The sequence below is a fragment of the Motacilla alba genome, chromosome 8 (assembly GCF_015832195.1).
Source record: "Motacilla alba alba isolate MOTALB_02 chromosome 8, Motacilla_alba_V1.0_pri, whole genome shotgun sequence".
NCBI lineage: Eukaryota > Metazoa > Chordata > Aves > Passeriformes > Motacillidae > Motacilla > Motacilla alba.
This window is the reverse complement of record NC_052023.1, coordinates 27,290,545-27,303,099: the sequence shown is the minus strand read 5'-3', so window position 1 is coordinate 27,303,099 and position 12,555 is coordinate 27,290,545. Positions and strand designations below refer to the sequence as shown.

The following is a 12,555-nucleotide window of genomic DNA, read 5'->3' as shown; positions in this document are numbered from 1 at the left end:
ATAATGTCCCACAGTAAGACCTTAAGGTGCTGAAATCCTTTTAGCAGTTGGAATGACAATTAGGATGGTAGAGTTCAACCTCAACATGAAAACAGTTTTTCTTGCATATAATTGAAGTTTTCTTTGTGGTTACTTGGAGCAATCTGTCCTGCAAAATGGTGCAGCAATTTCTGTCAAGATATTCAACCAGCACTGAAAGCATTAGGGAAACTCAGAATCTTATTTATTTTCTTACTATTGCTTAGATTTAGCTTTATATTAGCAAGAAGCATAGATTTAATATGACTAGAGCTCTACTTAATTTAGGCCCACGTGAGAGATCCACAAAATTAAAACCCCCTAATAAGACAGTATTATGAAGTTATTGTTTGCATTTAAAGCAGGCTGATACATTAAAATTCTACCTGAAATGACATTTTGACAGCAACTGGATCAGCTTTGCTAATAAAGTTACATTCAACTGCTGTGCTAAGTACACTACAGAAAGATTTAAAAGCTAGTGTTGCTTTGTAAAAATGCAAAGCAATCTAGATCAAGAGCTAAAATGTCACCTATCACAAAGTGACAATCCTTGGTACAGTACCAGTACAGTGAGAAAAGCTACAGGAATTTGGGGGCTTTGTAAAGCCACCCAAAGTTTCACTTAAAAAGTTAAATTTATACAGCAAGTATCAATTACACTTAAAAGGAACATCAATTTGTAAAAAAATTGGACAAAACATCATAGCAATTGAGTTAACATTTACATTGATGCTTATAGGGGTTGTAAAAATTGTAACAAAAACCTGGAAAAGGTTGAATTTTAGTGTTTGACTATTCCTCTAACATCCATATAAAAACATCTCCAGGGGGATTTTTTAGATTCTAAAACCCTCTAGGAGATACTTTACAAGACACAGGTTCTGATGCTAAAAAACACCCCTTTCCTGAAAAGCAAAACAAAATACCTGACATCCCTCCTTCCAAAACAAAACAGAGGTAAAAGGGACTGGTTTTAACTTAATAAAGTTAGATGTCTAGCCAAGTTCTGTTTAAACATTAAGTGCACGATTTGAGTGTCACCTCAACTGGAAATATTTCATTCATTCAGTACTCTAAAAATATATCACCTTCTTAAATTCTTCTCAAGTATGTACTCAATATTTGAGTTTTTCCAACAACCTCAAGCAAGTTCTTCAGGTTAAATTTAATAACAAATCCTAGGTAGTATAAGCCCTTTCTGTTACTTAAAGTTCTAAACAAATTTTGGCTTTATGTAAGAAGCCACTTAACACAAAACACTATCTTCCTAGTTTTCCTCGTTGCTAATAAATTTATGGCGCAGGATTGAAAGAAAATAAAATCTTTATGAAGGTTTTTTTCCCTATCTTGGGAATAACAGCATTTGGCAAGATGGCTTTTTTGCTAACTGTGCTGGTGATTATCTGAGACGGCTCAGGATTGTCTGCAGAGCCCCAGCACTGCAGCTCTGTTCAGATGTGAATTTTCTGCTCACATCTGCAGATGTGCACAGGCAGATGGATGTCTGTGAGATGTCTGTGCTCCAGGCACACAAACAGCATGAGGTTCCCAGTTATGGCATAGGGAATGCCTGTGCTGTCCCATATCCACTCCCCTGGTCACGGCACCCACTCGCTGCCCCAAGTCTGGGGATATTGAACACTTAACACAGGCTTTCTTTATCCAGAAGTTAGTCCCCAAAGTTAAACAGGTGTTAATATAAACAAACCAACCCCAAAGAGTTTAAAAAGTCTTCAGACTAAAAATTCTTTCCCCTTCCCAAATCTGTCATCGACACTCTCTTGGCTCCGGTTACACCGTGTTTCCAGAGCTGGGGACGGACCCAGCAGAGCCTGAAATTCCACCATGAAAACACACAGAGCTGGTCAAGAGGCCTGAACATCCATGGCTGCAGCACAGCCCAGCCCAGCCAACACCACAGAGATGGGCTCCATGCCCTGAAAGCTCTGCTCTGCTTTGCTGAGTTCACAAGCACACTGCAAGTCCTCAGATATAGTTCATGGCTATTTAACTATTTCAGTTCAGTTTAAGCAGCTCAACTCTTGCTCCCCAGTTAACCAAATACAGATGGCAGGAACTCTGGCAGAGGACTCAAGCAATAAATATCATGCCAGAGAACTGATAAAAACTTTTAATACCATCACTGAGTTTCATAGTGAAGAATCAGCAAAAGCAAATAACCAGATGGATAATGATGGGGCAGACACAGAGGGTTTGTATAACTACATTGATGTAAACACATCCAGAGAGTGAGCCTTGGACCAAACAGTACCAAGAAAGCATCACGTTCTTCTTGGGGAAGAACTGGAGTGTATCTTCCCCTCTGAAATCCAGGCATATGTGCATATTTAACCTCTAATATTATACAGTTTTTAAATTTAGCCTATCACTAAAGAAGCAGTGGCTCACAATAGCAAAACTGGGTATCCACATTTAAGGCAAGAGATGGGCATCCATACAACTCATATAAATGAAATATATAAATAAACCTGACAGATTTCTTCTGCCTGAAACCCTACCTGAAATCTGATCTGATGACTCAGTCCTACCCACCTGAACAGCACAGTACAGGTTAAAGAATCAAACAAACACTGGCTGTGTAAAGGTCTTCCCTACTCTACAGGCTGCCAAGACCCCTGAAAGTAAATGCATACACTGTATACCTACACCTATACTTCATTTATTTAAAGAGAAATATAATCCCTTGTAGAATTCAATAACTTCGAGGTGGTGACTTAATAGAGGAATTCATTAAAATGCTGATTTCTCATATGTATTTCATGCCAGTTTAGGTTTGGAAGTATACTGTTCTTACAAAGGCACTTTCTTACACTAATTCACACTGATTTAGAATACCTTTCTTTGACTCTGCAGCATTAATTCCTCCAATTGCATTAGAACAAGGGCTGAAGTTATTCTACAGTGATTGCAACTCACAAACAAAGGCAAATGTTCAAGATTTCTAGTTTTCCCAGAGCTTTCATCCATGTTATTGTAGATCAGGAAAAGTAAGTGGGGAAAAAAAACAAGCTTAAAAAGAATTTGAATCCAACACTGCTACAAACACAACCCATAATTGTTTCCTTTGAATTTTTAAACACCTCAAGTTACAATCTCAATTTCAGCAGTGTTCCTGTGTTCATACCCTGACATCTGTTTTGAAGTGGTATACATGAGACAGCACTCTCAAAGAGTAACTTCCTAAGCAAAATGAATTTGCATCCTCTAGGTTAGATGCTCTAAGAGGAGAAAAGCCACACAGAAGCAGTATATGAAAAGAGGGGTCTATTTTACACAGTTCCCTTCACTTCTCAAGAATGATCTGAACAATCTGCCATTGTAAACAAACTCAGCTTAAGAAATTCAGTAACACAGCAGAGACAAATTGGTGGAAAGAAATGCTGGAAATCCAAAGCTTCTGAGAACATTAATGAAACAAGCTGAACATTCCTGCAAAGATACTTAAGAGCACACTTAAGCAATAAACACTTTGAAAATGTAAGAAAATTGGGAATGAATAGAGAACCATGTATTCTTTAGAAAAATATCGTATGAATTAAAAGAAGTTTCATGCTATTTCTGAGTGGTACCAGGATCTGGTAAAATCATCTTAATTTATGCAACTTTTTGGTAAGGAGGTGACAGGAGGCAAATACAGGCAAGAGAACAGGTGGTACAAGTGTGCAGGTGGTTCCTTGAAGCCAGCCAAGAGCAATGCTCACACCTCAGGAGGGCAGAGTGTACACAGTGACCTCACCAAAACAGTGACCTCATCCAAACACAGCCCTCCAAGAACAAAACCACGTTGTAGCTTTAGGCCTGGCTGATAGCAGTGAGTGGGGGTTCTCAATGAACTTCCTTTACTGCAAAGTAAAAGCATCTGTCCCAATTCACTGAAAGCCCACATTCTGGATGTCTGCACAAAACAGACATTTCCAGCACTATTCATCCGTCTGTATTTGCTTGTGCTGTCTCTCAAAAGTGTTTGCAATCAGCAGAAATAAAGTGGGGTTTTAAGGACTCAAGCCACATAACCTCTTTTTAGCCAGCCACCTAAGAATGAGATGAATCATATCCTTGAGGATTTCAATTCTCTATGTGATTATACAGAATTGTAACTAATGTAACCAGCTCAAATGTAGCCATCTACTTTATAAATACCTAAAACTTAAAAGGGACTATTTTCTCTTGTTACACTCCTGAATTCAAGAGAACATTTCTGATCTAACACTGTATATGGGACTGGACAAGTGTTTCTTCCTTCTTATTAGGATAGCCCTGGCACTGCTGGAAAAATATTTCTCACTTATTAACATCTTCTGTCCAGATAACAAGCACCTATTTATAATATAGGAGGATGGCAACAGAACCAGAAGTACAGCTCCCTGATTCCAGCATAACACATGACCATCAGCTATGGAACACCTTCCCACAGCTCTAGGAACAAGAACTGTTTTGACCCAAGCACAAGAAATCAATGTAAAAGAGGCTGTATCTTTAATGTTTTTGAGTTTGTTTGTTTTCAGAATGAGCTGAATGTACACGCTCAATCTCCAATAGCTGAAATTAAGAAAATTATCTGATAAAGGTCTCTGACCATGGCTGTCACATCACAGATCAGCCTGTTTTGTGCAAACCCCACACCTGTCTCACTTTCTGCATTGCTGCTGCTTTAGGAATCATTCACTGCAATGAAAAACACCCAGTTAGTATATTCTTCATCTGTGAAAGGTTAATGACACGGGTGTAAAACCTGTGGCATGCTCTGCACCATTCCCTGAGTGGACTGTCAGCCTTTCCCAGCAGGGCATAACCAAAATGTCCATCATCACTTCAATGTGTGCTTTAGGTTACAGACCTGCTGATGGATTCCTGGGGACAGTGTTGTTACACTGGTGGTGTTTTGATATTTAACAGAGGCAGATCCTATCAGATCCTCCGATATGAAAGGACTGGAAAGGTCTAAACACCTCTGAGCCCTCAAAACACAGAAGTGATTTAAAACAGCATTACAGTTGTCTTTAAAGGCACATTCAAGGTGCTGACATAGCAGAAACTCTGTCCATGTTTTGAAGAAGGATCATTTAACCGAAAAGTAAAGTCCTATAGAGGCTTATATGTAAAAAAGGTAGTCCTGTTTCTAGAGCAACAGGTTTAAATCCACGTTTATGGGCAAGGTGAGGAATAACACTCCTTTCAGTACACACATTCAGGAGACATTTTCCTGACAGTCTTTTGAAGCTGTGTTGTAGAATACCATAAACCTCCTCTCTGCTGCAGTGACTGTACTAATTCCAAGTCCTGAGTAAACAGACTACTTCAAACATGATGGAGGAACTCAGCAGCTTCAATCAACTTCCTTAAATCCTGCTGAGGCAGCAGCACAGAATGCCAGACAACTTACATTTCCAAGAATTCTGCAGTAATAGATACTGCAAACCTCCAGGACCTACCCTCTTCTTCCATATGTATTTCTAGCACCTCTATCAAACCTTTCTGTCATTGAAATTTTCATCATCAAGGAGCAGCAAAAATAACACCACTGCTGGACTGTCAAAACAGTGATAAAACTGAGTATGGGGAGGCTGGAGATGAAAGAGAATGGGAGAGGGGAATTTCTAACAACAAATGCTGACCTTGCACAAAATGCCCAAGGTTGCTGTTTTACAAGTCATTTATACAAGTCTTCTGAAGTGGCAAATTGTTCCAGCTTGTCAGGTCATGCTTGAGTAGAGAACAGAATTGAAAAATTCAGAGAGGAGACAAAGTAGGAAAATCCTATATTCTCCAAAATATAAAAATGGTGACTAGGTCTCAATTGTACCTTACAAAAAACTGCCTGCCAGCTCTGGCAAACCTTCCCTGCTAGGCTCTAATGGAGGTACAGAAATAATTTACTCAGGAGAAAAAGGATGGACTGCAGAAAATTTCGTAGGTATTTAGGTAGAAAACATCCACAAAACATTGCCCTGAGAAAAGGGCAATGCTCCATTTCAGCAATGGTGACAAAAGCTTGGCTCTCCTGCGCCATGCAAACCCCGAGAATGGAAGCTGCCTGGATGCTGAGGAGAAGCACCATTCCTGATGGATGGCTTTGAAATGGAACACTTTGCCACAGCAGAGAACCTGCAGGGAACAGAGACAGGCAATGCACATTAAATAGTGGAAGCTGCCTGATGTGAACAGGTTCACTCAGACCAGCTACTTTGGTCTAATTCCATATGGCCCTCTCCTCAAGAAAATACATGTACAGCTCCTGAAAGCAGCATCATCTGACAATCTGTGACCTTGTTTCCTTCCATGAAGGCTAAAAAGCAAAACGGCTTTTAAAATTCAGTTTTCCAAAGAAATGTGAAGCACTACAAGGATCTTTCATCACCATAAATGCATAAAAACTGAACACCAATAAATTCTATCAAACATATAATTCTGAGGAAAAGGACTGCAGTGAGAGGTTCCATTTGTCAGCCCTGGCTGCAAACTGGTGGATTTGAGAGGCACTGGTGTCCTGTCCTCCCTCCACCTAAAAGATCTGTGTGCAACAGGAAAAAAGAGCACCTCTTCTCACAGAGGAAACTCAGGAAGCAGAACTTCTCAAAAAAAGTACCACCCTAAATATATGAAGATAAATAATTTATCAAAATTTTGTAGATTCTGACATTTTGAGGCGTTTCAAAGTTAGATTTCTATCTTCTGTCGAAGTCAAAAGCATTTAGAAATGATGCTTTTAAAACTGCCAGCAATTTACAGTGTCAATCCAATACAGCGTTTTAAATAGAAATCACACTATAAAACTTGAATTGATTTAGAGGGGGAAAAGATTAAAAAAAAATAGAAAATCATGTCCCATACTTCTTTCTACCTCCATTGAGGAAGAGCAGTATCAGAAGCTGTTATCACTAACAGGGATGAAAAAAAAACCAAACCAAAACAACCAACCAACCAAAAAACCTCAAACAACAACAACAACAAAACAAAACATAAATCTTTTTCATTATTTCTCGGTTCATGGTGTGTCAATGAAGTCACCCTCCTTGCCCTACATTTCTCAGATCTGTTCCACAACAGAAGCACTAATTTGGAACAGCACTGCTGCAGGCCCCATCACCAGCTAATTGTGCTAAAACCTTCATTAAAAGGCCAGGCAGCGCATGGGTGTGCTTGCAGCTCCTACCTATTGAAATTCCACTGGACAGGGTGGAGCTCTCAGCCTGCCCTCGGGAGGGGACGTGGGGCTCCATGACGCTGTCATCCAGCAGGTGCCGCGGTCCCGCGTTGGGGAATGTCGCGCTTTTGAACTCCGCCGTGTTCATTTTGTGGATGAAGCTAGAAACCAACGAGGACACAACGTTACAACCTCGCCTTTGGTACCTCCCAGCAGTTGCTTTAACAACCTGAAGGATTGTGCACAGCGTGCTCCTAAAGCCAAACTAAATCATGGCCAAGCCATAAGCAATTGCGCACAAATTGGTAAATTAATTTATTAAATAAATTAATTTACCTAAATTATTGGTAGAAATTGCTGGTTTTAAAACTGCACAGAACTTGTGTAACAAAGGTGAAGTCAGGAGTACATTAACAATTACTTTCAATATCTTCTGCCATTTTTGTCTTCTATAACACTATATTTTTGTCTTCTATAACACTTCTATAATTGAACTGCAGCCTTGCATTCTAACTCATTAAAGATAAACTTAAATAACAGAAGTTATTAATTACTGAGTAGCTACAATCTTGCATTTTGAAGACATGACAAAGGAAATTATGAGATGATGATCAAGATGTTATTAGAAGTACACTTATAGGGAAAAAGCCAGAAGCCATTACTAAGCAGTTAGTCTACAAAGAAAGTCCATAAAGGAAGTCTCCCTGTAAAAATACCAATAAAGCAGTGATATAATTTTGAATTTGAAATAATTACAGTGGCACTGAGTTACTAAAAAGTGATAGTTTTGTCATTCAGAAAGAGCCATTCTGGTTCACTCATTGACTAGTCTTATCATCAAAACTTCAGCCTTCCTATTTTGATTAATTCTCTTCGGCTGGGATACCAGCATTACAGTTCTGAGCTTGCTCCCTGGCCACAAATTGCCCTGTGAGTGAAGTACAGTGTACAAGTCGTACTGCTTTTTACAAGCAAAGCTTTTGTATTGAAAGATGATACATCACTTCATTAAAAAAAAAAAAAAAGCTCAGGATTTTTAGGTTAAGCAAAATGCTGACTTGTATCCCAGACTGTGACATTTCCTATGTCCATGGGGTATCAGGTTCCGAGGTGAAGGTGGTGTTGGTGGTAGCAAGGCTCCTTCAGCTGCAACATTTTTCCTTCCACTTTGTGGAGATGCTCCGACTTCAGAGCCTGGGAAGAAAAAAGACATTACACCCAAGTCATTTCAGAATTACTGTCAGGGTCACTTATCAGAAAATCATGGAAAAATTGCATAAAACTTCCTAAAGTCCCTTTATAAGAGACAGCGTCAGTAAAACTCGATGATCTATTGATAATTAATCCCCCTGCACTTCAGGGGTTTTGCACAGGATTAAAACCAAACACATTTATTTCAAATAGACCATCCAGTGGAAGTATTTTGCAAGTCTTAAAGGTGGCTGCATTTACTATACCAGCACTGGGCATGTCCCACTGATTCTGCATTTTCAAACTCCTGCCTTCAACCACTTTTGGCATTGACCAAGAAGAATGTTCATTTTTGGAAGCATATCATGCCATGAAAAGTTTAGATGAAGGCTCTTCTGTCTAGACACAACAAAGAATGAATATTTAATAGCTCTTCACCCCAAATGACATTAACAACTTAGTGCCACAATACATACAAGAACCTAAAAAAATGACTCAATTCCTTCTTTACAGATCACCTTTAGACTTTTTATTACAAACATGCAGTGTTTAAACTTCACACTTCTTTATAGCCTCAGGCAAATATTTTCCACGTCTGCAATTCTAAAATAATGCACATGACAACCTCAAGTCTTCTCACATTTATTAAGCATTTACCTACTAAATCTTCTCTGGAAGCAGCAGAGTGGGGGGTGCTGGTCCCTGGTTCTATCTTTAATGAAAGTCTGCATTAAAGAAACATTAAAATTACTTTATCAGCAAATAAAAATATAAGTTTGTGAAGAAGAATTTTTTAAATTTATGATTGTAAGCTGCCTGATTCTGTAATTGCAAGGAATACTATGAAGGTAATGCAAACAGTGCAGAGTTATCTTTAGCACACACTATTTCCAAATTTGACTTTTTCCTGCCTATTGCTTTGATTCACACAGACCACCAGGACCTCCAGTGCCCTGGGATGGCTGGCACACACATGAAACTGCTACTGCAGCTAAAACCTGGGAGAAATAAAATTGAAAATAATACACAACTTCTCCCCTCACCTTGGCTAAAATATTTATTCTTGGAACACTTCATATTTTAAATTTTTTTATGAAGTGCACTATTGTGCCGAGCACCAAGCCTTTTGTCTTTACCGGTCCAAAAGCCAAAATCCTCTTCTCTATTTTGGAAAACACATTATCAACTTGATTTCAGCCATAATTCAACCTTTTTCTGTAACTTTTTAATGCCATTTCCAGCAGGCCCACAAAGAAGGCAGACTATAGGGGCAGATAACTCCAAGAATATTAAGTGTATCTTGTCCACACAGTTTGCAGAACTAAAATCTTTGAAACTACTAACACTGAAAAAGCATCTATTTCATTTTGGGGAGGAAAAGTTTAAAGTTTGACAGCTCCTCTACCTCCCATTCCAGACAACATAGCAATGATTCATTACAATTTTATAATTTAATTTTTCCAAATAAAGTCTTTTAGGAAGAAAACCACGTATTCAAGTCACAGTTGCTGTTCTCTAACATCAACCCTTTTGCTGATAGACACCATAGGGGATGAAAAGTAGAAGAGCCACTTTAAGTAAGAACAATTCTTCAAACACGCTCCTCGACCATAAAAACATTCAGTTTGGAGATGTACAAAACCCATCGGTGCAAAACCAGACCTTGTGAACAGCAGGCACGCTTCTGATTTATGTGCCATTGTCTCCAGTCATTGCCCTGCTACCAAAACATGGACTGTACAGGATGAAGAGACTGCAGCTCCTTCATCCATCAAACTCCCCCTGCTAGTGAGTCCTACCCAGTGAAGGTGAAGGAAGGTGGAGAGTGGAATTCATGAATACAGTGTCCTAAGGAGACACTGCGGGTAAGAAACTTGGGTTTGGGTTAGATTTTTTTTCCTTCCTTCAAATGTCTGACCACAGAGCTTTACTCTCAGTGATAGACAAGTGACACTTCCCAGATCAGGCTGCAGAACATCCCAGGAAAAAGGTGAGCTGGATGTTTCCACAGGGACACGCAGAGAACAACTCACAAAGCTCAGAAGAGAAGCCAAGGGTCTGAGTCCTTGTTCACTGTTCTCTGACATAAACTGAAGGGTCCCCATTTGCTGCCTTTCAGTAAATCCAAGTCAGGGCTATTAAATGGCAGAGCACAGCTGTTCCTAAAGTGTGCATCCCCCTCCTGCCATTCCAAGGGAGCTGCACAAGCAACCAATTCAAGCTCTCTGAGGTGACAAACTTCCCGGGCGGGCAGGATGGGAATGGGTGGGGAACCTCCTTGAGCACATCAGCCAATGAACAAAACCCTCCTTCATAGGCAACAGATTTGCCTCAGGGTGTTTCCTATCCTCAGTTCCTGTCTCTTGCCAGAGATTTCCCTCCCCGAATTTTGCTGGATGCCAAATCACTTATTACAGTAATAATCTTTTAATTAAGGATGTAGAAACCTTGGGTGGGAAGCTGGGAGGAACAGGCAGAGAACTCGCCTCTCAAAAACCAAGTGCTTACGTTTTACTCACACTTTATAACCTGATCAAAGAGGAAAGTATAAAATGAAGTATTATCTGCAAGTGAAAGCTGTAAGTCACCCTCAGTAAAAACCTGGGACTGGATGCACAGATGGTTTTGTTCTGATGAAGAATGACTTAAGCCATCTCCAACCACAGGATTCCTCTTAATGACAGAAAAGTGTTACAGGTGAGCCACGTGTAGAAAGTCTTTCTCAGCAGACCAAACCCACCTGAAGCAAGGGTCTGGTGCAGTGTGGCACAGAAAAGGGAGCAGATGTTCCATTCAGCATGTGGGAAAGTGCCCTGAGCACAACATCCTACTGGAACCACAGCTGCTTGCAGCTGCTGTGTCTGAGGTGCATCATCACAGAATCACAGAACGGTGTGGGTTAGAAGGAACCCTAAATCTCATCTAGTTCCAACCCCCTGCCATGGGCAGGGACACCCACATAATATAATACAATTTCCCAATGCAAGTGCAGTCTCACAAGTGACAGGCTTTGAGTTATAGAAGTAATTTTGCAATAAGTTATGGTCAATTTATAGCATTTTGTACTTACTTGTAATTGTCATCTTCTACAAACTTTTGTAGTTCTTCTATGTACTGAACTGAGTTTAGGTATTTTTGGACATGAGGCAACATAGGAATATCTGGAAAACAGACAGCATTCATTGACACTGTGCCACTCATTGGTAAGCAAAGTTTTTTTTCCAGAAACTATTTGAACAGATTCAGATTTCTTGCCTTTTCATGTGAGAGGGAGGTACAAACTATAGGCCCTAATGATACTGAAATTTTAGAACTTCATAGCAATTCTCATGCATTGAGCTGACACACCCCCCACACACAAACCCCAGAGCTGCTCATCAGAACACACATAAGGGAAAGTAAGATAACATCCTTGGCCAAACCAAAGGCCCAGAACTGGAACATGGAGTCTGAGGACTCCTTCACAGCCCACACTCTCTTTACACTGAGCTTTCAGGGAAGCCACAATCCTGTGCTACTTCACATTCCACCATCACAAACACAGCATTAGGACTTTACTAGAACGGGAAGAAGTGAGGGAAACCATCTTTGAAGAAATAAATACATTATCTGATCTATGGACAGAACTATAAATGTCCAAAAGACAAGCTGAGAGTATTTTATTATCTCCACTAAAAGTACTATTCCAAAAGAAATCCTATTTCTAAAATTCAGTCATAGAATTATGAACACAGGGATACAAGCTTATAAATACCAGTAAAACTACTCTTGAGTATGATGTACTAATACACATTTATCATCAGAAAATACATACTGCAGTTATTTAAGAGAAAAGCAATTTTATTCTGTCTCCTCACCCTGATGGGTGATTGTCTTAACCAACAATACCAGACTAAACCCAGACTTTTGGGCTGAGAGGATGAGGAAGGGTGTTAATGGCGTTCACAGGGGTCCAGCCTTACTTAAATTGCATCACAGCAGACAAAAATTAAAGCTTTTTAAGTTCTTTAACATTGTGCTATTTACATACTAGCTTACCATATTCACATGACTGCTGCAAATCTGAGATAATTCGAAGAATGTTGTTCATTAAATTTGTTCTTTGCTCACTTTCCAGAATGCTTGCTGTTGAGGGGTAGGCAGAGTCAATATATGTCAAGTCTGACAGATAAATACCT

General features: G+C 39.6%; 1 protein-coding gene across 4 annotated transcripts in view; it reads right to left on the bottom strand.

The window, feature by feature from the left end:
* RALGPS2 (Ral GEF with PH domain and SH3 binding motif 2) overlaps positions 1-12,555 on the bottom strand; it is a 109,837-nt gene that overhangs the window by 20,829 nt on the left and 76,453 nt on the right. For all 4 annotated transcript variants that reach the window (XM_038143947.1, XM_038143950.1, XM_038143948.1 and 1 more), the window contains exons 9-13: positions 12,416-12,553; positions 11,448-11,538; positions 9,035-9,102; positions 8,245-8,380; positions 7,196-7,347 (exon numbers count right to left, since the gene is read on the bottom strand). In XM_038143947.1, the coding sequence (XP_037999875.1) occupies positions 7,196-7,347; positions 8,245-8,380; positions 9,035-9,102; positions 11,448-11,538; positions 12,416-12,553 (585 nt within the window). The remainder of the gene's footprint in view (positions 1-7,195; positions 7,348-8,244; positions 8,381-9,034; positions 9,103-11,447; positions 11,539-12,415; positions 12,554-12,555) is intronic.